General features: G+C 40.6%; 1 protein-coding gene across 1 annotated transcript in view; it reads left to right on the forward strand.

Moving 5' to 3' along the window:
* Positions 1 to 27,249, forward strand: part of Slc27a6 (solute carrier family 27 member 6) — a 42,736-nt gene that overhangs the window by 9,938 nt on the left and 5,549 nt on the right. Inside the window, exons 3-9 of the mRNA XM_038330848.1 lie at positions 4,078 to 4,281; positions 7,560 to 7,718; positions 10,236 to 10,360; positions 14,987 to 15,181; positions 22,285 to 22,375; positions 25,511 to 25,709; positions 26,898 to 26,995. Coding sequence (XP_038186776.1) covers positions 4,078 to 4,281; positions 7,560 to 7,718; positions 10,236 to 10,360; positions 14,987 to 15,181; positions 22,285 to 22,375; positions 25,511 to 25,709; positions 26,898 to 26,995 — 1,071 coding nt within the window. The remainder of the gene's footprint in view (positions 1 to 4,077; positions 4,282 to 7,559; positions 7,719 to 10,235; positions 10,361 to 14,986; positions 15,182 to 22,284; positions 22,376 to 25,510; positions 25,710 to 26,897; positions 26,996 to 27,249) is intronic.

Below are 27,249 nucleotides of genomic sequence, written 5' to 3' on the forward strand. Positions count from 1 at the left end.
TCTGTGCCAATGAGTTCAAGCTTGCTTTTCACTTTCTTTTCTATCAGACTTGGGGTATCTGTTGCTCAATTGATTTTTTTTTTTCTGGAGGATGATAGATATGTAACTATTTTCATTCTTCTACATGCAATCATTCAGTTTGAACAGCACCCCTTGTGGATAATCCTGTTTTTTCTCCAGTGTATTTTTGGCATCTTTGTCAAAAATCTGGTGTCCATAAGTGTGTGGATTTATGTCTGGGTCTTCAGCTTGATTCAGTTGATTATTGTGTCTATTTTTATGCCAGTACCATCCTGTTTTTATTACTATAGCTCTGTCGTACAATATGAAGGGTGGGATGGTAATACCTCCAGGAGTTCCTTTATAATTCAGGATTGTTTTAGCTCTCCTGCGTCTTTTGTGTTTTCATACGAAGTTGGAGACTGTTTTCTCAATATTTGTGAAGAATTATAATGGAATTTCATTTATTAATGTTTATTAATTTTATTTATTAATGTTGGGGATTACATTGAATCTGTAGGCTGCTTTCGGTAGGATGACCATTTTGACTATATTAATTCTACGGATATATGAATATGGGCGATCTTTCCATCTTTTGGTATCTTTTTCAGTTTCTTCCTTCAATGTCTTAAATTTTTTCTTATTCAAGTCTTTTATTTGCTTAATTAGAGTTATCGCAGGATATTACTTTTTATTTATTTATTGTTTGATTGAGGCTATTGTAACCTTAGGCAAGTATGTTGGTTGCAGGGTCCTGGTAGAGAATAAATTTGTTGGTTGTTAGTTGACACAAAGGGATGAATATGGGCTAAGAGAAAAGGATGAGAGAGAGGGTTTGTTGGAAAGAGCTAAGGGGACCCTGGGTCAGTCTGAAGGGCAGGAACTCCAGGGACTGGAGGTAAGGTAGGGAGAAAGGCTACTCTAGGCAGGCACAGCAGGACTCAAAGAAAGCCTAGAGAGACAGGTATGAAATCTGACTCCTTCCTGTTGCTGCTTCTTTATGACTAATCTGAACTATAGAAACCAAATCAGAAGTCTTTCCAAATATGCTACAGAACTGAACAGTGATTGACAGGTAGCTCTTTTGAGAAATCGGATAGCCATTCATGCTTCACAGCCTCATTCATGAAAATATGTGACAAAGTACTATGAATTCAGATTCAAAACAATATATAGTTTTGATAATGTTTCCAGTTTAATTTTAAGAATTAAACAACACATAGTTGCTTTTTATGTGCAGACCAAATTTCATATATTCTAGAGCATTCTGACCAGGGTCTACTGTACACTAAAAAGTATTATTACTAATCACCATATTTTTAAAGTATGTCTATTTGTGTGTATCTTTGTGGGGGTATTCGCACTTGAGCACAGGTGCACAAAGATGCCAGAAGAGCATCTGGCCACAGGAGCTGGATTACAGGCCATTGTGAGTGCCTGATGTAGGTGCTGGACCCTGAATTCAGGTCCTTTGCAAGAGCAGTGCACATTCTTAACCTCTGAGCCGCCACTCTCCAGTCTGAGTCACTGGTTTCTTTTATGATGCCTACGTGGTTTGGGCATTGCTTCATTTCATTTTGATTACCAGTTACACGGGGCATCATTTTCAGAACTTGGTTTATTAGCCTCCTGGAGACGCTGTGATAAAATATCCTGCACTGGCAGTTTAAACTAGGGAAGTGTATCTGGCCTAGTTCTGAAGGCTGCTAAAGCCAGGGAGGTTTCAGGGTCATGCTCACAGAGAAGTGTAAGAGAGACTCTTTGCCTTTACTTTGGCTCTGGTGGTTGCCAGTCATCCTTGGGCTGTCGGTGTCGTAGTGCAGCCGCCCCAAAAACGTTAGTGTTGATGTCAAGTTAAAATAAGCAATACAGCCATCAGAAGTCCCTCACGCCTGGCAAAAGAGACATCCTAGAAATATGGGACAAAGCTAACAACTATAACAAATGTAAAACTTGTACCCTACTCTCAGAGACCCATGTTAAACGAAGGCAAAATTCCAGCAAAAAGAATGTGACTTGCACAGCTCTTTCTCTATTCTGCAAAAAGAGTTTTCAGGAAGGATAGATTTTGTTTCTTTTCTCTACTGTTGAGTGCTGGGTACCTTAATATCTAATGCTTCCTCCTGAGGGGCTCACCACTGCCTTATCTCCCTTCTCCCCCACCAGTGACCTTCTTTACCGTATGACATTTTATCCTACATCCGTGGCCAAATGAGAATTTCAAATAATTTAGTTTGCCCTCACTTCAGCCATTGCCTTTTTGGTTTCGGTTTTGTTTTTTGTTTTTTGGGTTTTTTTTGTTGTTGTTGTTTTTGTTTTTTCGAGACAGGGTTTCTCTGCAGCTTTTTTTTTTTTTTTTTTTTAGAGCCTGTCCTGGAACTAGCTCTTGTAGACCAGGCTGGTCTCGAACTCACAGAGATCTGCCTGCCTCTGCCTCCCGAGTGCTGGGATTAAAGGCATGCGCCACCAACGCCCAGCGCCATTGCCTTTTTGTATTATTAATCCTGGGAACACTGAGTTTCCTGAACCCTGGCTGTTTTTCCATCCCTCAACACTCAGACCCTTGAACTAACTGCGCTCCACATTTCTTCAGTTGTGAGTACTTAAGCTCTCAGCATTAACTGCTCCTTTTTCTCTGCCTCACTTTGGTTCTGTCCTTGGTTTTAAGCCCCAGGCTGCTGCTGGAGGTTCTGCTGTCACTGCATTCTCAGCTGGCCCTGTCACATCCTTCCCTGCATAGGGAATGTTTCTGAAAGGCATTTTTTTCTTTCCTCCTCTGCTTCAGGGGTTTGCAACTTATCATGTTGCCTAGAGAACAGGCCCTTCTCTGAATTCATTAACCTTTGGCTTCAAAATGGCCTGGAAACCACAATGATCCTAGGACTCTGGAGTAGCCAAGGGATTTCTTCAAGTGGGTTTCAATAACTAACGACCAAGTTGTATTTAGAAGAAAATGTCTACTTCGGTATCCTAATTTTAAATTTGAAAAGACTTTAAGAAGTAGTTTTATTTAGAAATTGGGAAACCATAACAGTTGTAGTGATAGAATCCATGAGATTATTTAAGATAGCCGTAAAGAAGCCGGGCGGTGGTGGCGCACGCCTTTAATCCCAGCACTCGGGAGGCAGAGGCAGGCGGATCTCTGTGAGTTCGAGACCAGCCTGGTCTACAAGAGCTAGTTCCAGGGCAGGCTCCAAAGCTACAGAGAAACCCTGTCTCGAAAAAACAAAACAAAACAAAAAAAAAAAACAAAAAACAAAAACAAACAAACAAAAAAAGATAGCCGTAAAGAGATGGACGACAGGAAGAGAGAGAGGCTTGGCCTGACCTCAGGTGAGGAGGCAAATGTGTGGTGGCAAAATTGCCTACAGAAGATGAGATCTGGTCTCTTACAGCTGCAGAAACCATTACCACACCATAACCCCCTTTCTTCAGGGCCTGCTGAGCCTGGCATGGAACCTGAAGTGTAGTCTTTTAGCAGGAAGATATCAAAACCACCAACTTCTAATGTGAATCCACTTTGTGTTGTTCACTCAGATGTGACAAAATTGTCCTTTCATTTAGTCCTGTTGAAATAGAGCCACAGAGCCGGGCGGCAGTGGCGCACACCTTTAATCCCAGCACTCGGGAGGCAGAGGCAGGCGGATCTCTGTGAGTTCGAGACCAGCCTGGTCTACAAGAGCTAGTTCCAGGACAGGCTCCAAAGCCACAGAGAAACCCTGTCTCGAAAAACCAAAAAAAAAGAAAAAAAAGAAAAAGAAATAGAGCCACAGAGTCCTGTTGAAAGAGAGAAACTGGGCTTGGAAAGGTGGCTCATGCTTACAGTCCCTGGACTTTGCAAACTGAGGTGGGCAATTGCAAATTCAAGGACAAACTTGGGGCATTTGGGGTTACAAAGTTTCCCAAACCAAATATAAGTCCCAAATAGCCTTGCTGTCGCTCAGTCAGGCAGAGGGGATACTTTATTTCCATTTTATCTCTGTCCCAACACGTGAAAAAAAAAACCCAACATGAAATCTGAGGTTCCAGGTTTGTTTGTTTGGTTTTTTAACCTATTTCTAACTGCTTGCTTTTCAGATTTGCTTGGAAGCATAGAAGAAATCCTTCCTAGCCTCCCCAAGCACATTCGTGTTTGGGGAATGAAGGATTCTGTTCCACGAGGTGTAGTTTCACTTACAGAAAAGATGAGCCTGGCCTCTGACGAGCCAGTGCCCACAAGCTATCATGTCGCCTCAAGCCTCAAGTCTACTTGCCTCTATATTTTTACCTCTGGAACAACAGGTATGCTCTCCCCCCCCCCCGTGTGTGTGTGTGTGTCTGTCTGTCTGTCTGTCTGTCTGTCTGTCTGTCTGTCTGTGTATGGGACTCTGTGTGTGTGTGTGTGTGTGTGTGTGTGCATCTGTGTCACCAATGCTGGAACTGCACAGACATGCACATACAAATAATTAAAACTAATAAAATCTTAGATAGGATGTGTAAGATCTCGGGACTGATGTCTAACTGAGGTATCTATTTACATACCAGAGTGGACCTGGTCCCCAGGTTCTCCCAGCACCTCTCAGTATCTGTTAGAGAGTCATCCTGGCTGGCATACACTGCCGCCATCCCTTCCCCCCGATTCCAATAGAACCCAACCATTTTGTCTAGGTCTCTTGGTCCTTGGCTCCTTCTCTTGCCTCCCTCTCTCTTGTCTTCCTCCTTTGTTTCCTCCCTCCTCTTTCTCCTCTTCCAGATGCCTCTGCCTATCCTCTCCCTCATAGCTACAATAAACCTCCCCCTTCTGCCACTAATCTAGGAGTGTTGTTTCCATTTTTTTTTTTTTTCATTCATGATCCCAGCACTTGGGAGGCAGAGGCAGGCAGTACTCTTAATATGAGTTCAAGGCCAGCCCAGTCTACAGAATGAGTTCTAGGCCAAACTGTGAAACATAGTGAGATAGTGAGAGCCTGTCTCAAAAACAATAATATATTTTCCAGTCTTTTGTAACAAATTAATATCTGAGAAATCATGCCTGAAAGACCTATGGTCCCCAGGTCTAGGAACTTTCGAATGCAGGTGGGGGAGTTGATTGCTTTGGCTTTAAAGGGTGGCTTGTTTCGATTCTGGCAGATGCGGGTTCTCATTGGGCTTACTCTCGTTTGAGATTTCCTTAGGGTGTGAAATCGAAGGATGCTGGAATTTCTGAAGACATCAACCAAGTCCCAGAGCTTAGCCAATTTCTTTGACACTATTTTTACTCTTTTTCTGGTCCTCAGATTCTGGTACCTAATAATGAAGAGAATCATTTAGGTAGTTGCTAGTTAGTTACCTTCCCTTCCCTTTCAAACCCTGGCCAAAAGGCTAAGTGAGGTGCCTCTTTAACACACTAAAGTGGACCTGGCTGCCCGGTTCTTTGGCTTCCAGGTTCTTCAGCATCTCTCAGTTTCTGCCAGTTATAGGGTATGGCTGGCACACCCTGCACTCTACACTATCCAGCCCAGAACCTGGGCTGTCATTACCCGAGAGGTTCTTTCCTCTAAAGACAGTCATTTTGGTTACCTACCCTTTTGTAAATTTGCGCTTTTAGCTGCTGCAGCTTGTCTCCCCCCCCCCCCCCCGCCTTTCTCTTCCCCACGTGGGGAGGTCACAGCTCCGCCTCATTAAATCTACTCTGGACTCCCCCAGACCTTCCGGTCTCTGCGTACACTCTCCCTTTCATCTACTGTAAGTTTTCTCCTCTATCATACCTAGGAGCGGTCATGTTCCTTTCCTTTTCAGGTCTCTTTTTCATTCCCCTTCTGTGTTTAAAAACCTGATAATGGACTCTAAATCAGTTCTTTCTATTCCTGACTTGTGGTGCAGGTGACGACTCTCCTAACTTTCCCAGAATTACTGAGTCTTGTGACTCCCTGGAAGTCTTTTTTTTTTAATTTTTATTTATTTTTTTCTCATTTTTTTAATTAAAGATTTCCATCTCCTCCGCTCCTCCTCCTCCTTCCCTCCCCTCCCTTCCATCCATACCCCCACTCCCTCCCTCTCCAGGTCAAAGAGCCATCAGGGTTCCCTTCACTATGTTAAGTCCAAGGTCCTCCCAACTCCCCCTAAGTCCAGGAAGGTGAGCAACCAAACTGACAAGGCTCACAGTGAGCCCGTCCATGCTGTAGAGTTCAAGCTTATCGCCATTGTCCTTGGTTTCTCAGTCCTCCTCCACCGTCAGCCACATTCAGAGAGTCCGGTTTGGTCGCCTGTTCCATCAGTCCCATTCCAACTGGACTTGGTGGTCTCCCGTTAGTTCTGTCCCACTGTCTCAATGGGTGAACGCACCCCTCACGGTCCTGACTTTCTTGCTCATGCTCTCCCTCCTTTTGCTCCTCATCAGGTCCTTGGGAGCTCAGTCTGGTGCTCCAATGTGGGGCTCTGTCATTTTCTCCATCCAACGCCAGGTGAAGGTTCTCACTCAGGATGGTGTTTTCTATTTCCATCCATTTGCCCCAATGTCTTGAAGGCTTAGTGAGTCCCGAGAAAGAAACAAAATGGGCTCAAGTAACTAAGCTTTCCTTACTGGGGGGGGGGGGGGGGAGGGTTAAATGGTGCTAACCAAAAGAAGATAATGAAACTGCTTGAGAATGCACGAGAATTCTTTAACTTTTAGGAAGCCCTGAGAACTGTGAACGACAAACCAGAGAGGCTCTGTGATCAGACTGATGGTCGCGATTTTGTTTCCGTGTTTCAATATTGCTATTCCTATGTGTGTGTCATGCCCTAAGCAAAACTACCATAACATATGAATTAAAAAAAACAACTGACCAGCCAGTAATTTGGTGCATCTTCTCCCTTTTAGTTCTTTAGGAAGCAGACTATATTTTAAAATATGATTAGAATAAATAAACTCAAAAATGCTGGTATGTATGTGCTCTCTGTTGCAGAAAAAGCAATAATATTTGCTCCTCTGGATGAGGAACAGAAAGCTGTTCTTTAGAATCGTGACTAGAGCTGGTCTCACATCACATACTTACGTGTAGTTTGAGGAGGAATCCTGGAGGGATTCTCGGTAGGGGGCGTAAAAGTCCAAGTTATTGGGAGCAGTTACAAAGGATTCTTTTTAAGAAAGATGATGATTTTAAGATAGTGGTGAATATTATCCCAACTTCACATACGAGGGCAAGTCTAATCCCATTAGTGAAATAGAGCACAAAGTCTGTCAGGATTTTCAGAGCTGGTACAGAACGAGGCAGGCTCGAGAATTTCTGGAGGGCACTTGAAGTCTCTGTGGACTGTGACCCCCCCTACCTTCGATGTCTTCTGTGGTCCCCTGTCACTCCCGACTTTGTCTCTCTGCCTGCATCCAGGAAACCCCCTACTTGGCCTCATACATAGGTAAACACAAATATCCATTTTCTAAAGCATGTATATGCTGTCCGAAGATAATTTCGGCTCTCCACCTACATTTCACCTTTCTATAACTATGACACTACCTCACTGCCTCACGATCTTTAACGTGGATGGGAGTCCTTCCGAGAACTCAGAGTCCCTCAGAGAATGTGTGGAGGTTAATTTTTCTTTCTTTTCTTCTCTTCCAGGTCTACCCAAAGCAGCTGTGATCAGTCAATTGCAGGTGTTGAAGGGATCTGTTGGGCTTTGGGCTTTTGGCTGCACAGCTAACGACATTATTTATATAACCCTTCCTCTGTACCATAGCTCAGGGGCTCTCCTTGGAATTGGTGGGTGTGTTGAGTTGGGTAAGTTTGTTTTGTTTTTTTTTTTGATGGGTCATCAAAATGTTTAGTCTGAGCTTATGCTTATTGCAACTTACAAATATTCATAGAACTCCGAGGAACTGCATATTGCATAAATACATTGTAATATCTGAGACAAGGAGACATTTTTGTAACATAGCACATTCCTAAACTACAAAAGTCAAGTCTTGGGCATTTGCTCTTGTGATTTCAGCCCTGTATAGACTCCCTTTTGCTTGTGGTTGCTCATTCTCTGGCAGACCAGTCCCGAGATTCCCAGGCAGTCAGTCACAGGGAGTAAACATGTCAGTTGCATAGGTGTTCAGAGCAAGCTCCCAAAACTCAAGGGTCACTTCAGCAACATTCTGCTGAGCAAAAGAAGCCAAAGCTCAGACAAGCATCTAGATTGGAACAGTGGGAAAATAGGCCCCACCTCTTCCAGGCAAGAAGAACAAATTTGTATTACACAGGTAAGTGAGGGGAAGGAATTGGAAAGGCCAGTTTCTTTTCTTCCCAGTCTGTCCCAAAACACCCAAAAATGTTTGGGATAGAGTGTATGACTCAGGAGGTTCCTTTTGAAGACATGCAGAAGGATGCTTCATTCACTAGCTCTGAAATAATAGAGCTCATTCATTACCGGTTGTGCATGCCTGGTACTCAGTTGCAGCTTATTCAGAGTACGGTCAAGATTCACAGGAAATGAGCATCCATCATTAAAAGTATCTGTAAGGATCTGGACAAAGATTCTTACATTCCTATCACAACTGGATTGTTAGACGTGCGTGTAGAGTCATGGTCACTTCTCCACAGACACCACAAGATGATCATTCATACACACACATAAAGATCACCTTGTTGGGAATTGAGTAAACTGGATGACAGATCAGAGAAGCCGATTTTAATATAGTAAAAAGAAAGGGCATGCTGGGGAAGGAACTGCCACCATGTCACCCTGTAAGCAACTTTAAGTAGCTTATTAGAGGGAAGGAGAAAAGAGAAAGGGGAACAAGGGAGAGAGGGAGAAGAAGAGAGAGGGAGATAGAGAAAGGGAGAGAGAGAGAGAGAGAGAGAGAGAGAGAGAGAGAGAGAGAGAGAGAGAGAGAGAGAGAGAGAAGAGCCTGTCTTTGTGGGAGAGAGAAATATTTGATCTATCTCAATTATTGAAACCCAGTACCAGACTTTCCATGGTGGAATCCACTGCTAGCCAGAGCCCCAAGGACACCAAAATTGTTGTGGACTGAGCTGTAGAAATGCCTTAAGCTGATTTACTAACTGTCCCAAGCACATCTTCTTGAACAGCCAAGGATAGAGTTGGAAGTAAGATTCCATCACCGTGAGGGTCTGTGTGTATGTGTTAGATCTCAGAGCCAGTAAAAGATGGGGTAGTCATATGATCAAGTGATTCTACTCATGGATACATGTCCAAGGGAACTGAAAACATGCCAACACACTTGGCCATGTGTGTGCCTGTTACCGTTTGTGTTGATGATCAAAAGAAGGAGTAACCCAAATACATATTACTGATGAATTAACAAATAGAATATTGCATATCCATGGATATATTCAACCATTAAAAGAATAAAATACTGATGCATGTCACAAGATAAACAAGCCCAAATCACATTTTATAGTAAATGAAAGGACCAGGCACAATATGTCACATTAGTCAATAACAAGCAAATTTGAGGTAGATGTACATAAAAGATTGCCAAGGGTACAGGAAGCTGGAAACTGGAATCGCTGCCAAGGCGGGAAAGTTCCTTAAAAACAAAGGCCCTAGACTTAGATGACAACACTGGCATGACCTTTGTGCCTATATGAAAAACCACTGGGTTGTATGTGTTAAATTGTGAATTAGATCCCAATTAAAAACAGGAAGCCATGTTAAAATATGTTATGCAAACTCGACACTATATCTATTGGTGAACTTTTGTCGGTGGAATTTTAACATAGCTCCTTAAATCTCTGCTTCGGGGTATGACAGATATAAATAAAGTCTTCAGAACAAACTGCATGTTTTTTGTGCAAGGATATAAAGAGTCAATATCACTCATCTATGAGAAGAAGGATGGATGGCTCTCCCAGTGCTTGGGGTAATATACTTGTACCTCCAATGGTTGGGGTAGTATACATGGACTTCTGATACTTGTGGTAGTATAAATGAACTTCTACACTTGCATACATGGACTTTTACACTTGTGGTAGTATGCATAAGCTTCCAATGGTTGTGGTAGTATGCATATATTTCCAGTGGTAGTGGTAGTATACATGCAACTCTTACGGATTTTGAAGGTGGTTCCATTCCACAAACTGCAAAATGCACCTTTGCAGTCAGAACTCATAGCTACCACAGGACTGCACTAAAAGATTTCTGGGCTGTAAGGGTAATGTTTCCAAGTCAACTTGCTAGCAATCACGGGAGATGAATTATCAAAACGCTGGAAGTGAGCGAACCTGTTAAGACAACAGAATCATTTGAGCTTCATGGTAGTTACTGCCTGTTTTGACCTCTTCCCACAGGTGCCACGTGTGTGTTAAAGAAGAAATTCTCTGCGAGCCAGTTTTGGAATGATTGCAAGAAGTACAATGTGACTGTGTTTCAGTACATCGGAGAACTTTGCCGTTATCTGTGCAAACAGCCTCAGGTAGGAGAAACGAGTCCCAGAGCTGCTGAGGAATTCAGATGGAAAACGTGCTGGGGAGCGGGGCAGGAGCCATTTTTGTTTCTTTGCTTTCACTCCACAGTCTTCCAGAACATAATTTATCAAAGACCCAGAGGTGCTTACAATATACAAGATGAAATAAATACGAAAGTTCTGGAAAATAAGAGACAGATTACCCAGTAACGTGTTAATTGTGTGCTTTGTTCTGTAGCAGGACAGGACAGATCCGTGTGCTAGCATACTGCAAGTCCAGGCTAATTCAATTTTATTATGAAATTTATTATGAAATTAGGTGCATATGATGCTTACAGAAAAATAACTCCAAGCTTAAAATTGGCAATGCTTTAAAACTCTTGACTTTTAAAACAACAATTGTACTTTACTGTTTTTTTTTTGAATAAATGATTATATTGGGTATAGTCCTGTTAATGTTTTTTAGCATTAAAAGGAAACTTTATTGGTATTCATCCCCCAATCCCCAAAGCAGTGGATCTGGCATCCTTTTGATCAGCTGTCACTGCATGAGAAATAGGTCAGCGTAGAAATTTGTCAAAGCCTGGAGTGTGTCTTGGTGGCTTGTTTGCTTTCTCTGTCCTTGCCTTTGTTCTGGTCTCGTTTCTCTTTCCAAATACTTTTAAAAAAGAAAGAAAGAAGGGAAAAAAAGCTTTCTGACTTCCTAAACACTCTTGACAGCAAAGACGTGATTTGTTTTTCTTTAATCAAATCAACATCAACCCCTTCCAGAGAAATGATGAAGCATACTACCCTTCCTGAGGACGGACAGTGGAGCTGTAACTGAGCCTTACCTCCGGGCCTGAGATCCCTCACTCAGCATGTCTGCCCGGGATGGTGGGGCATCTCCTCTGTTTTTACTGCTTAAAATATTAACCCTACTTCCACTAATTATCTCCAATGCTGAAGAGACAAGGCAGAGAGTCACAAATAAAACTTTTTAAGTATGTGGGATTGCACGGGACAGATGAACACAGAAAAGAATGTGGACTTGGGTAGCCTGAGCTACAAGATGCTTTTATTGGTGAGTTTGGGGAGACTTCCTGTCTACCCCACCTCCTCCTTTTGTCAGAAGCTATCTAATTTTTTTATTAGCAAATCTGGATTTAAAGAACATGTGGTTTCATTATCCCTTCTTATCGTTATTTTTTAAATAAAAATAAGTTCATGGGGTTTCAAACCGTAGTCTATGGGATTTTCAGTTTTGCCCCCATTCTGTAAACCGACCTAACTTCCTGCCTGTACTAGTTCACTGTGTTATTGCAGCGCTTACAAGGAAAAGCTAACTGTCAGAACACATGATTATGCTTAAAGATGCATTGGTGTGTGCTAGACATATGCATGCATGCATGATTATCAGTAGGCTTTAGAACCAAGAGGTCTTTCCTAGAATCAGAGTGGAAAAAATAAATTTCCTACCTTCTGCTCTTTGTGCTTTAGATGGTCATTCCAGGGTGAAACGCTGCTTCCTGCAGGAAACAGTTTGCCAGGCGGAGCTGTACGCAGTAGTTAATTGGTTTTGTGTTCAGTACTTCTGCCTCTACACGAAGCAACAAACATTCTCATTTCCTTAAAACGTAAAGTTACATAGAGTTTTCTGCATTTAAAGAGAAACTATGGAGTTTCAGGTTTTCTAGGCAACTGAAGAGGGTCTTCGAGCCAGTTGCCGTAGGGTTTTTCAGACCTGGATGGAGCCAATGTTCAGGAAGAAAGAGACTGTTTCGGAATTAGTGATATGTAGTAGGTAACTTCCCTTAAGTCCCTGATGCACCAGACTGTAGTTTAATGAAGAGGTTTTTAAAGAAAATGAAAGCTTCAATGTTGGTGTGACTCCTTCATGGATGTCATCACACCAGTCTGGTTCTTTGTACTAAAACCCAAATGAGCATGTCTGCTGAGAACTAAGCCCATGGGGTATCTGTGAGAGAAGATCTCACTGTGTCAGAAGTCTTGGTACCCTTTATAAGGGACTTTAAATGGCTGAAGAGTAAGCAAGTATTTTATGTGGTTTGGATAATGACTTATCTATCTATCTATCTATCTATCTATTTATCTATCTATCTATCCATCCATCATCTAACTATCTCTATCTCTCATTCTTTCTATGTGTGTGTGTGACTATATAAATACTTGGCAGTAAATTTGTAAAAGATTCTGTTAGCCTTTTCCGAAATCTTAAGAGAAAATCATTTAAAAGCACATGTGTGCATGTACCCATACCCACACTTAATTTAGAATGTAAACACTTTCCCTTTAGTTCCTTGAATAACTTAATTACTTTAAACAGTATAGCATTGATCCTTAATTTGTGCTCTCATAAGACAGCATTTTCCCAATAACTGACAGTGCGGTAACTTTATAAAACTTTAATTCAGCTGATCCCTTGAATGCTCTAATTATCTGATTTGACTGTGCACATGAAATACACTGTAAGCATTATTGACGCTCAAGAGTAAATCTCCATTCAGTCATACACAACCATACCCCATTTTCTAGACCCTTTCCCTCCTTTCTGCTCTTCAGTCATTGCTCTACCTGTGATACTCTACTTTTTTATGTTGGGAGCATCCTTTGTGGTCCATCTAGTACCACTCTACTAAAGATACATGTTTAGTTTTACATATCTTCGTAAACATTTTTTTTTGTTTAAATGAATGTGTATGTTTATGTGTGAGTATGCTACAGGTGTGTAGGTATTCTCAGAACCCTGGAGCTGAAGTTACAGGTGGTTGTGAGCCTGTCACAGGTGCTGGGACCTGAACTCAGTTCCTCTGCACCTGAACTCAAATGTCCAACGAGAGCAGCAAATGCTCTAAACCATGGACTTATCTCTCCAGATCCAGCGCATGTTTAGTTTTCTGAAGATTTGTTTTGTTTTTAAAGTTTTAAATTGATCTCTTTCTAGGTCTCTCTGTGTGTCTCTCTCTGTCTCTATTGCTCTCTCTCCTCTCTCTGTCTCCATTTCTCTTTTTGTTTCTTCTCACTTTATCCGAAGATGTTGAAACACCATCCTTATATTTATTATTTAAAATTATTTTTGACCTTGAGTACATAGCTCGATAGTCTCCCATCCCTTTTAGAAACTGCTGTTAAATTTAATGGTTTTTGTTTTGTTTTCTTACTGTCCTGCAGATATAGACATTTTTCTCTAGGACAGTTTTCATGGCAGCCCATACATCTTAGACGTTCTTTCATAGACTTCATCCTATAAAAATCGATGCTTTAATAATATTTCAGAATGGTGTCAAAATCTAATTACAGATGTATGCTGCTTGGGAGCCAAAGGTTCAGATTCTAAGATGCCTGGGAAGAGATCAAGCCATTTTACTGAGGCACTTCTAAAAATTGATGTGTTTTCTCTTAAGTCATTTTTCTGATAACTCAGGAGTTTACTGCTCTTGTTCAGAATACGCCTCAGAGAATCACAGTCAGGGCAGGGTGCTTCCCTAATCTGAAATGGACTGCCATTAAACTCCTCTGTTTCACTAACGTCTCAACCCCGACTGATTTCTCTATATCTGGAATTCAGAGAGTGGCTTCCCTCGCATCTAGACAATAAGGAGCAAGCAAGGGAGACAGCCAAGCAAGCTCTATAGCTCCCTCATTCCTGGGATTTCTTGACATCAAGGAGCATTGGTTGGCTCCCCCACATAGGCCTGTGCATCCTACCTCACCAATTCTAAGTCATGTTGTTTTACTGTTTACCTTTTAGGCTTCCAATCGCGACTCATTCCTTTCTGTTTATTCTTGAGCATTCATAGATTAAAACCTTTTATTTAAAACCCTTTGGTGGTGCTTAGAGAAGAGGATGAAACATAGTGTGGTCAGTGATCACATGTTACCCAGAAGTAGTTCTGAGCAAATCATCAATTTACTGTGATTACGATGATAATAAGGCCTTACTTGAACTTAAATGTGCATTAGCCCCATTAATTGACATTTTCTTGAGCATGGAACAAAATACATTTCTTATTTAACTCAAAATAAAAGTGTGCGAAGACCGTGCATTCTAAACTATGAGTTGCGTCGATTGTCTTATTTAAGTTAACTATTTCATTGGTACTAAGGATTTAATTTACTGTTATCTCCTATGTTGGTCTATAGCCGTGTGTGTGTGTGTGTGTGTGTGTGTGTGTGTGTGTGTGTATGCATATATATGTACAGGATCCACTCTATCTTTAAAAGAGTTCTAAATAAGCAGGATCAGAGTGGGAGTCAATATCAACATTATACAAGTAATAAATGATAGACCTAGGAAATAAATTTAAATATTTCATAATCCTTTTAAAGTTTTACACATTCTGAAATATACTTCCTTTTAAGTATCTACCCTCCCAAAAAGTGTCTTCGTAATTTATAATTTGGAAAGAACACCCTCTCCTACACATGAAAAGGAACCAGATATAACCCAGCATTATTTGTTAGCTACTGAACGTGTTTTTCCAACAGAACTCTGTGACTTTCTTGTCGTGGTTGCGTCTCTTCTCCTATTGTGCATGCCCTGTTTACTTTTAGGAGCGTTGCGGTATATATAGCAGGAATAAAAGAGAGAGAGGGAAAGGAGTTATTTGCCAGTGAAATCTTTTCTTCTAACAGAGAGAAGGGGAAAGGGACCATCAGGTGCGTTTGGCAGTTGGAAACGGTATGAGCAGCGATGTGTGGAGACAGTTTTTGGACAGATTTGGAGATATTAAAATGTGCGAATTCTATGGCGCTACAGAAGGAAACATCTGCTTCATGAACCACACAGGGAAGATTGGGTCAGTCGGGAGGACAAACTTCTTTTACAAGGTAAATACAGCGCTTTCTCTATAGGAAATACTTCGCGTTCTACAAACTCTTGTCTGGATCTTAAACTTCTACATGGTGAACTTTTTTTTTAATCACGATTTTGAAGCTCGGGTAAGCATCTGCAAAGGTGCTGTGGGTGAGCCGAATGCTGTGGGTTCTGCAGACTCCAGTCATCTGCCTTGAGCTCCCTTCGCAGCAGGAGGATGACGGTTTACTTTTGCTGAGTTTTCAAGTTCAATGTTTAAGAGTAAAGCACAAGTCCTGGGCAAGTCTCTTTTCTTTCCTCTTGAGTCTTTTTCTCCCACTATTCCTTACCTCTGATCATTTATACCATGTGAGTTATAAAAGCTCCTAGTACAGAGCAATAATATATTTTTTTAAGAATGAAAAGTAAAGCAAGGTTTGGAGAGCTGCAAGAAAGGTTAGGACACAGAATGTGAGTTAGCTCCTGGTGGTTGCTCACGGATGCCCTCTCCTGGCCGCTTCGGACTCCTGCACACCCAGGACAATCACTCCCAAACACGTACACATACACATTCACAGAAATAAAGATAATTTTAAAAATTCTTAAGAAAGGTAAATTTTTTGTTAAAACAACCTTAAAATTTGTTTTTAAAAACACCTCAAGGAGAAATAAACAAAATTGCAATGATGTAGGAAATTGAATAATGCAATAAACAAGCTGCATAAACTAAGTGGTATTTGTGGGGCCTGTATCTATTAAATGTACAATACCCTTTCTTTTCAAGCACTTGGGAAACATTAAAAGGAATTACCAGACCAGTTAGGAAATTAAGAAAGAATTGCGACCATATGAAGACCCCAAGCATGTAATAAAGATGACTTGTGTTTTACATTGCTTGCTCAGCTTAATTCTTATTTCCTCCTGAGAGACCTCCGTGATTTCAGTAATACAAGACATCACATTGTCTCCATTTGTTTTTGAGAAATACTGATTTTTCAATTCATTTTAGTTCAGTTTGTCATAGCGTTTTTAAAGTTATTCTGGACTATATGGGTTCTACCCTGCCTTTTTACCATTTCGGGTACATGCTGTCTGCTTATAGTACAAGTAATAAAAAACATCAATGTTTGTTACATAAGTAGGCAAGGAGATTTTTCAGTATTTCTCTTAAAACTTCAAACCTTTCCAGGCATGTTGGCACTTGCCTTTAATCTCAGCATTTGGGCACAGAGGCAGGCAGATCTCTGTGATTTTGAGGGCAGCCTGCTCTACATAGGGAGTTTCAGGATGGTCAGAGTCCTATAGAGAGTCCTTCTCTCAAAACAAACAAACATACAAAAGAAAACCTTGTGAGCTTACTGTTTTGAGGGGAATCAGCTTCCAACTAGAGAGATAATGTTATGAGTGAAGGAGAAATTTCTCTAACTGCAATATGCTTATAACTGTAATCCACGCTCTTTGAAGAGATGGCATCCAATAAATTTGCCCAATGTAAACAAAATGTAAGTCTGTAAACAATATATGTGTGAAACAAACTCAAGGTTATGAGCAGCTATCACTTTTTCCAATGCTAATCTGAAGACATAATTTTGTTGCTGTTGTTGTTACAGATCTAGTATATTTTATTTAAAATGCTTTTCAGTGACAGGATTTCATATTTTGAAGCTGTTGAGATTTTAGAGTCCTTACATATATGTATATAATATTTGATTTGGGGGAATGGAACACTAGTCTGCATATATAAGTTTACCTTCTTCACAAATACCCTATACATGCAGCCTAAAAGACACTCAGTACAATAGCTTTAGTGGACTTGCATTTTTTCCTTTTTTATTGATTTTATTGAGTTATACATTTTTCTCTGCTCCCCTCCCTTTCTCCCCTATCCCCTTTAACCATCTCCCATGGTCCCCAGGCTCCCAATTGATTCAGGAAATCTTGTCTTTTTTTACTTCCCATGTAGATTAGATCCATGTATGTCTCTCTTAGGGTCCTCATTGTTGTCTAGGTTCTCTGGGATTGTGATTTGTAGGCTGGTTTTCTTCACTTTATGTTTAAAAATCACTTATGAGTAAGTACATATTATATTTATTTTTCAGGGTCTGGGTTACCTCACTCAATATGATGTTTTCTAGATCCATCCATTTGCTTGCAAATTTCAAGGTGTCCTTATTTTTTTCTGCTGTATAGTACTCCATTGTGTAAATGTACCACATTTTCCTTATCCATTCTTGGGTCGCGGGGCATTTAGGTTGTTTCCAGGTCCTGGCTATGACAAACAATGCTACTATGAACATAGTTGAGCACAACCCCACATCAGACAGAGGTCTTATCTCCAAAATATACAAAGAACGCAAGAAATAGGTCATCAAAAGAACAAATAACCCAATAAAAAAAGGAGTACAGACCTAAACAGAGAACTCTCAACAGAGTTGAGAGACACTCATGTCTTCTGAAAGACACTTAAGGAAATGCTCAACATCCTTAGACATCAGAGAAATGCAAATCAAAACAACTCTGAGATTCCATCTTCCACCTGTAAGAATGGCCAAGATCAAAAACACTGATGACAACTTATACTTTTGGAGAAATAATTTATAAAGACTAAACATGAAATCTATGGAAGGCAGAAGCCTTGAAACAAAGGAAGCAATAAGTATAGACACAAGGGAGCTGATGAAATACAAATCACATCAAAATAATAAATGCTTCAAAGAGACCAAGAAATGCCTACACAAATATTTTTCCATCAACTCAGGAAAAAAAATCATAACATTTTTCTCTTTAAATAAATCAGAGCTCTGATAGGAGGAGGTCTCAGGGGCAACATAGATCAACAAAAGATTTGAAAATGAAACAAGCTCATCTCAAAGAAATAAATGAAGAAAATAAACATGTAATAGAAATTAATATCACATAAAAAGTTTAAAAACAAAACAGATTGTAAACATTGTTGGAGAGAAGGTGAACACTATTAAAGATGTGTGCACACAAGTAAAAAGATAACTCTTAAATGTAGACAGTTCTGGCACGTGCTTAACTGTTCTTGCAGAAAAGAACTGGTCACGGAGAAAGAGAATTCTTTCAACTATATTATTAGTAATTAGTATAGTTATACTAAAAATGATTATAACCATACTAAAAATAATTCTCTTAACTGTGCTAGAAGAAAATGCTCGTGAAGATTGACTCTTTAGCCAAAGAGGGCTGTTTTAGGAAATGAAGTGTGGTACAGAATAACAGAGAAGAGAAGAGATACCAGTGAAATGAATGAACAAAATGTAAAGAACCAGGTGATGCTGAGGCATTAAAAAAATCATGGGATGTACAAAACATAGCTTGGTTGACAACAGAACATGGCATAGGAAGCTCTCAAATATGCAAACAGAATGCCAAAGGCCAGACCAAAAAAAGAAATACCTTCATCTGGGGATTTTAGTATAGGTTAAATTGCTCTCCCAGTATAAGACCAACAGAGGAGTTTTCTGAAAGTTTTACACACAAATAGAGAATAAAATACATGTGTGCTATAAGAATATTGTACTTCTCTGAGAAAATGGATCGAATGGAAACATCTGGTAAGTCTGAAAATAAAACAAAACTTAGAAGATGGCACCTTCAATTTACAAAGTTTGATGGCCAGTATGAAATCAGTTTAAACACAGAAAATTAAACAGATCCACTTTATGCCTCTGTATGGAATGAAAACAAAATCTGAAAATATAAAATGTATGCATTGCCAGCATATACAGGAGATAGCAGAGAGGAAGTTTAGGTGGTCTTTCTTCCATAGCAGTAAACCCAAGGATATACTAATGAAGATAAAATGTGGGGTTGTTAAAAAGTCTGTTTCCTAACATTTTTACAAGCTGTTTAATCATCTTAAATGTAATCATTTCTCCACCATAAGCAAAGTTCACCAAATGCAAAGTCAGAGCATATTCGCCATGAGATTTCATGCATTTCTGACATCACCAGCAATTCCAAGAGCCTCCAGGACCACCCTTGGGATTGAAGCTGAGAAGGAATCAGCTGGCTGGAAGCTGATACACTCCAGGCGACAGTTTATCACAACTAAAGGGCAGTCTAAATCCAGCCAACGGAACCTCTCACGGGCGGAACCCAGGAGAGTATCAAGGGCAAGTCTTTGTGTCTTCTCTTCTAGACTCAGAACAGCTCTCCAGTCCACAAGACTGACCTCCATTTCCTTCTGCCCTTGGGATACAGCAGCTGTGTGACCCTACATGTTTTTGGCATGGCTTAGAGACACCATTTAAAAACACCATTGCTACTATCTGGTTGGCCTAAACATCTGAGACAGATGAGTGCATTTGTAACAAGAACAACATTGCAAGCTCCTGGAGACAATGAGTAAGAAGTTGAGGGTGAAACCAGACATCATTTCCAAGGCAAACTTCTCAGACACAGAGACAGATAACCAAGTTCCAGTGTCATCTCTGCTGCTGTTGGACTTCATAACCGGGGCACTTTTCTCTGGGTAAAGGGGTCCTCATGTATTAATTGAGAAAATGACTTTTGGGTCTCTTAACAATATAGGTATTTATGCATCTGTATTTAGAAAGGCATGTAGGTATAGCAGGGACTTCCAGAGCCATTGTACAATCATGTAATCATTTGGAGGGAAACACTCAGCAATATTGTTGTGAGCAGGGCCTCACGCAGCTGTGATCTGCACATGCACACAGAGACACATGCCGATGACTTGATGTGAGACTTTAAAGTGCAGTGACTATTTTATTTGCATTACTATAGCATAGCCATTGCTGTAATCTCACCGGAGCCTCAAAGACAGAGAAGGGAGCCACTTCTAGCTGAACACTGATGCTTTGATGCTGCCTGCTTTCCGAAGATCTGCCACCAATTCCTATTCATTTCATAACAGATGCACTTAGAGTATAACTCATTCTGAAATGATTCTCACCAGTGTACACTGTTACCAAATTAATTGGAAAGAAATAACAGCAAAGCTGGTATCAGAAGTGGTGGGGAAAGTGTTTCACAATATGAAATAAGGGAGAGAAGGATGAGTGATGGGAAGGGCTCTTTTCTCCTGTTGCATGTAGGCTAGACTGAATGTCTGGAATCTTTCCACCAGCTGTAGGCAAGTGTAACAATACCATGTTATCGAAGTGACAAATGCCAGCATGATATAAATGTTCGTTGATCTTTATGTAAAGAAGAACGGTATATTTTCGTGGCAACCTCTTGGATTGGCCCTAGTCTTCAAATGGGATGACATTGGTCACCCCCACACACAGTGTCCCCACACTTAAAAGAGAGCTCTTAAGAGTTCTCAGATTTTAGCACTGTATTTGGCTTACAATAAGTGCTTAATTGACCTTAGAATCTATCATTTAAACTGAATTAAAATGATGAATTTGGAGGTGGTGAGATGACTCATTAGATAAAAGTGTCTATCCTGGGCATCAGATGGAAGAGAGAAAAAAAAAACAACCCCCAAAAGTTGTCCCCTGACACACACACACACACACACACACACACACCACATAATGGCACACATGTACCCATACACATATACAAACACACACATTCACAGTAAATAACTATAATTTATAAAAACTACTGGATGGAGAATTGTGGATCTGATTACATGTTATTTTTTTACTAAGATAGCTGGGCGGTGGTGGCGCACGCCTTTAATCCCAGTACTTGGGAGGCAGAGGCAGGCGGATCTCTGTGAGTTTGAGACCAGCCTGGTCTACAAGAGCTAGCTCCAGGACAGGCTCTAAAGCTGAGAGAAACCCTGTCTCAAAAAACCAAAAAAAATTTTTTTTTGCTAAGATTAAACACCACATATGCTTTTATTTATACTTAGATATTAATATCATATTTATCTTAGTGATGCTATTTTGTGTTGTTGTTTGTTTTTCAAGATAGGGTTTCTCTGTAGCTTTGGAGCCTATCCTGGAACTAACTCTTGTAGACCAGCCTGGCCTCGAACTCACAGAGATCCACCTGCCTCTGCCTCCTGAGTCCTGGGAATAAAGGTGTGTGCCACTACTGCCCAGCTTCTATTTATTTTTTTTAAATTTACTTGTTCTTGTTGTGCATTTTTTAATCTTTACCTCCTTTTCTCCCTCCTCATATATCTGCTCTTGGAATTTTATCTTACTTCATTTCATCACCTCCATGTTAAATCTGTTTGCTAGTTCCATTTAATAAGGTTACATGTTTAAAGGACCAATAACATGGGGCAGCTGGACTGAACAATTTTTAGTTCACTGTCAGGTCAGTCTTGATAGAAAGCATGTGTCAGCAAGACACTGTGACTTAGCCATTATAGGGTGGGGCAGCCGGGACTCTCTGAAGATGAAGGAGATGGGCATTCAGTTCACCTGGGTTTTTTTTTGTTGTTTTTTTTTTTTTTTTTCGAGACAGGGTTTCCCTATAGTTTCTAGAGCCTGTCCTGGAACTAGCTCTTGTAGACCAGGCTGGCCTCGAACTCAGAGATCTGCCTCTGCCTCCCGAGTGCTGGGATTAAGGGTGTGCGCCACCACCGCCCGGCCAGTTCGCCTGGTTTTTAAGTGAATAGGACCTTCTACTCGACACATCTTCTCACGCCACAAAGATGGGAAGACTCCTACAAGTTAGTCTAGAGGAATTAACTTGAAAGGCTGAGAGGAAAGCCAAACAGTTGTTAAGTTATTCTAGTACTTAGGCAGTTGGTCACTTTTCTGGAGGCTTTGAGGAGAACACCACCAACAAACATCCTGATAATTCAGAGCTCGTATCTTAGTTCTGTTTATAACTTCCCTTTAGAGAAGATGTTTTTGAGGACTCCTAAACAGGTCCTCCTGCCTGTGGTTAGAGGAATGAGGAAACCAGGACTGGGTATCTTCTGTCGCTTGTTTTCATTCCCTCGTGGGCAAAAACTAGCAGTGCTAAGGTGAAACAAAGCAGAAAGGAGACAAAATGAATCCCAAGTAGGGAGGCCTGCATTGCCTTCCAGTTTGGTTTGCAAATCTCTGTTTCTTTTTTTCTTTTTTTTGTGAGTTAAATTTCCTTGTTTCACTTGACCATAGAGTCTACTGGCAGTTCCTGTGGTTGCACAAACAGCCAAATGTTCATGTGTTTTTGCTTTGTTTTGGGTTCGCAGCTCTTTTTTGCTTTTGAGTTGATAAAGTATGACTTTCAAAAGGATGAACCAATGAGGAATGAACAAGGCTGGTGCCACCGTGTGAGAAAAGGTAAGACTGATTATGAAGATGCCCTTTTAATCAAAGAGCCTAAATCCACACATAACTGGTGCTGAGTGCAGGAAAGGAAGAACCACAGTACAGAATGCGATATACCCTGGATTGTAATTCAGGTGGACTGGTTTAACTGCTGGATGTTGAGCCCTATTTAGGTCATTTAAGTGACCAATTGTTAACTTATTAAGCGGCATCTCTTTGGCTTTTATTTATCTATATGTACATATCTATTTTGTAATCTGTTGCTTTAATTTTGGCACAGGGACCATGCCTTAACCTAATGCTAGTTCAGCCAGCAATTGCCACTTTGCAGTTATGGACCTGCATCTCTAGCGGCAGCCCAGCTGCTCAGACTGCCCCCTGGTGGGAATTCTGCTCCCACAGGCATAGGCCCTGTCACTGCCACTAAAGGCAGCTTTAACTAAATCTCTATCATTCTCTTTATAAATAAGACTCGAGATTCAAAGGCTGGGGTGAAAACCTGCCAGCTCAGAGAGGTGGAGGAGTATCAACTAGCTAACCCTCTCTCCTTGCTGTCTTCCACTCCACCGAACTAGAAAAAGCTGTACCACTCCAGCTCCCTCCCTACTACTTCCTGTGCCTCTCTGTCTCCCAGATGCCTTCTGATGCTCTATGATTTCTGTCAACTAGTTGCTAACTCAGCCTCCTGATCCAAGGTTAACTGTATTTAGCCAATGTAAATGCAAACTCGGGGTTCACGGTGTGATCAGTATTCCCCAACAGTAATCACGGCAAATGTCTGCATCACATATCACCAATAATATTAATTTGTTGTCCTAAATACAAGAAGAAGTCAGGCCACCTTTGACTTAAATTTGGGTTTTGACACTTAGAAAACATGAAACTCTGGTCAGATAAGTGGATCCAAGACTCATTTCCTTCTTATGTAAGTCAGAGGTGACATTATTTATTTCATGAGCCTCATGTTGACAATTAACTGTTGTGAATAAATCTTCGTGGCTTCTTGTCTTCTTCCCTTCTCCATTTTACTCCTCTCCCAAGGTAAACTATAGAAAAGTTTCAGTTTAGAAATTTGGATGAAAACAAAGATCTCAATTACCTCTATATCAACATTGAAAATAGACTATCTAGATGTGCACTTAGCATTCGTTAGAGATACTATCCACGTAAATATGACCTGAATTCCAGTATGAGGCCTCATGCTGCCTCGCACTACGCGAGAGGTGACTTCCTAAATCTTGACTTCAGTGTGATAAGGCAAGTTGTAAACCTGCTTTGCTGTTGTTCTTGTTGTCCTGTTTCTCTTATTGGTACTGGAGATATTGCAAAAGAAAGTATTATTTATTTAAAAAGTAATCTCCCAAGCCTCTGTATATCAGATCAGTGTCTTGGTGGCTGAAGGGGTGACACAGACAGAGGTGTTGCTCTTACAAAGGACCTGAGTTCAATTCCCAGCCATCATGTCAGGCAGCTCACAACTATCTAACTCCAGTTCCTGGAGATCTGAGTCTTTGGATTGTGAGGGCATCTGCACTCAATTGCACTGGTACACACACACACACACACACACACACACACACACAAATTAAAATAAACATTTTCAAAATTTTTAATTCAACTCCAGACACTGCTCAAGAGAAAAAGATCAACTTTGGAAGATTTGGAGAACTTGAGGTCCTTTATAACATGTTTGCTCAGAATCACCATGAGATCGGAAACTCAAACTTGAGCCTTGGAATCATGTTTATGTAATTTCAGCATTTCTAAAACTACTGCCCAGCTCCACTTTAGAATCCTCATGATGAGCTATTGCATTTTATTTTGCATTGCAGCCTTGTGCCTTCATTATGCAAATTGTGAGGAAGATAAGAGTATTTTAATTCTGGAATATTAATTGTAGCTTGACAGATTATACAATATATATGAGGCTTTGGAGGAATGTGGACCTAGTCCTAAAATGCATACCCCAACGTCTATGTGTATGACTTCTATGGCTGTATGACATTGGGCTCTGTCTGCCTCCCTTTCTGCATTGGTAAAATCAAAACATAGCCAAGACCTTTCTCAGAAGTTTGTGATGAGAATGGGGTGGATAGATGGGCTGTGCTCTACAAACAGTGGTGCTAGGATAAAGTGTGCCATAGGACTGTGGCGATGATGTCATAGGGGTGGTGCTAGCAGGGATGGAACGGATGAGAAAGAATCAGTGGGGCTCTGTGGGAGCAGAGCCTGCGCATCTGTCCAGAGAGGTAAGGTGTAGCCCTTGCTAAGAGCCCTGTGAACACTCACCCCACCTCTGCAGCTAATCCAGGAGGTAAACAGTGGCCTTGGAGGCAGCTGCCGTGAAAGCCGCTTTCCTATACTCTAAATGTAATCCTGTCTTTCAGACCATCAAGCACAACCTTGATTAAATGGGCTTTGACTAGAGTAACGATTTCAGATAAGTGTCTAAGCGTGAGTGGCACTCATAAGTGTCATGAGATGGGAGATCTCTCTAATGCCCTCCATTTCCCTGTCAAGTGTTTCCCGAAAAAACACCCTAGAGGACGAAACACTCGGCTACTATGTTAACTGGGTCAGCCTCCATTACAGATTCTTTCATCCAGAATTGCAAAAGCTTCATTGTGAGTTCTACATCCATTTCTTTTTCTGTTGTTGACAGCTGACTTCATTCCTCTGGACATTCGCTTTTTGTTTGTTTGCTTTTCTATGAAATAAGAATTGTTAATACTAGTTTCAAACAATTGTTAATCAAATTAAATGCAATTATATTTGCAGAGCAGGCATGGTCCCTAATATGTACTGCTATTATCAGCTTGTTAGAAATATTGAGTTACTTGTTCTTAGTATTACCTGAGTTAAAAAATCTGTGCAGTTCCAAGAGACATTACCTTTAGTCTGTCAACTAATAAAAGAAATTAAATTCACATTTCCTTTGCATAGAATTCTTTTGCCATTGATTTTTGCAAAGCTGTCTGCGAAAGGATATTCTAGACATAGGCATCAAGAATAAATGCCATTAAGTGGGATGAAAACAAACACCAAGGGAAATAAGAACCTACAGGAGCTGGGCCTGTCTGCTATAACTAGGTACATGTGCACTGTCTGTTAAGATAACTGTCAGATCCGATGGCTGATCTCTTGCAGGAGAACCAGGACTTCTCATCTCTCGTGTCAATACGAAGAATCCTTTCTTTGGCTACGCTGGCTCTTACAGGCACACGAAAAGCAAGCTGCTTTTTGATGTTTTTAAGAAGGGAGATGTTTACTTCAATACAGGAGACCTCATGGTCCAAGATCACGAGAACTTCCTTTATTTTTGGGACCGTATTGGAGACACTTTCAGGTAGGAATGGCACTGGATGCCCAGCTGGCCCTGTGCCTGTGAACCCCTCTTCTGTGGAAAGCAGAGACGCTACTGCTGTGATTTCAGGACACACAGGGTCCTTTCATTTCCATGATGATTTCCTGCTCAAAGGTTCACTCAGGATTCGTTTCTAGAACGAACTATGAGTCCTGATGTCAAACTCCATAAGTGTTTTTAAAAACTAATTAGTAGTCTGTACCCAATCAGTAGGATACAAAAGCAGAAGCGACGTGAGAAGCTATTATTCGGGTAAAAAAGAAGTACTGTGTGAGTTGCGAGCTAGGATTAAACAGAAGAGCCTTAAATTCATTCATTCATTCATTCATTTCTTATTATCTCTTATTTCTCTATTTAGTATTGGGGAGGGAGAGTACATGACACACATGCATGTGGCTTTGGGCAGTTGTTCCTCTTCTCCCACCTTGTCTGTTCACGGGACCGAACTCTGGTTTGATGACAAGGGTCTCCATTTATTGAGCTGTCTCACCAGTCCTGAGATTATTTATGATGTAATGAAAGTATTTTGAAACTGAGACTGCTCCCTCGTGGTAACATTTTATTTTCTAATTTCTAAAACTTGTCTTAGCCTACCTAAAAGTTTATTTTACTCTGTTATTCAATGACTATAGACTAGTCAAGAGTATAGAGTAAGTATTTAACAAGGGCTTGATGAATAGACAAACAGGGAATAAATTAGTAGTACGTCAAATTCTCATCTTATAGAATTGTGTTCATTAAAATAACAGAATTGAAGGAGTCAATACCTAGAGATTAAAGTGGGTTAAGATACTGAGGTAGGTGTAGTAATTTTTTTAATTCCTACTACCAAAGATAAAGTTTGAAACTTAATTTTTACTGTTGCACAAAGTAGTGATTTTGTACTATATACCCTCCTTATCATGATTTATTTTATGACTCTATTAAAATATTTAACACTGAACAATTTATACCAATAAAACTCTAAGTTATTTTAACCAAACCACGGCTGCTGCTGTTACGGAACTCTGAACAAAATGCTTTTGTAGACATACACAGCTTTCGCTTGGCAACTAGTTATTTTTGGCCACTAGGTGCTTCCTAGAGCCAAACTCAAGTCACAAAAACTGCAAGCGGGAGTCGGCTCTTCAAATACTTACACTCTCTCACTCAGACCTGTCTGTCTTTTAGGTGGAAAGGAGAAAATGTTGCGACCACAGAGGTTGCTGACGTAATCGGGAGGCTGGACTTCATACAGGAAGCAAACGTGTATGGTGTGCCTGTGCCGGGTATGGGGTGTTGATGACTTTGAGATTTGTAGAAGAGAATGTGCATGTCCACTTTAGGTTTTATTGCTTTCTTAATCAATATTTTAAATTCTACATCTGAAAATTAATAGTTTACAAGTTCTCATCTTGCCTTGGCAAACAATGCCCTTGGATAAGTTAAGAAACCTGACGGACACATTAGAGGAGAGGTACTTATGAGCTTTTACGTTCTGTATGTTTTTAGGCAGGAGCCAGAAAAATCTGGCCAGGGACTT

This window comes from Arvicola amphibius, chromosome 5 (assembly GCF_903992535.2).
Source record: "Arvicola amphibius chromosome 5, mArvAmp1.2, whole genome shotgun sequence".
NCBI lineage: Eukaryota > Metazoa > Chordata > Mammalia > Rodentia > Cricetidae > Arvicola > Arvicola amphibius.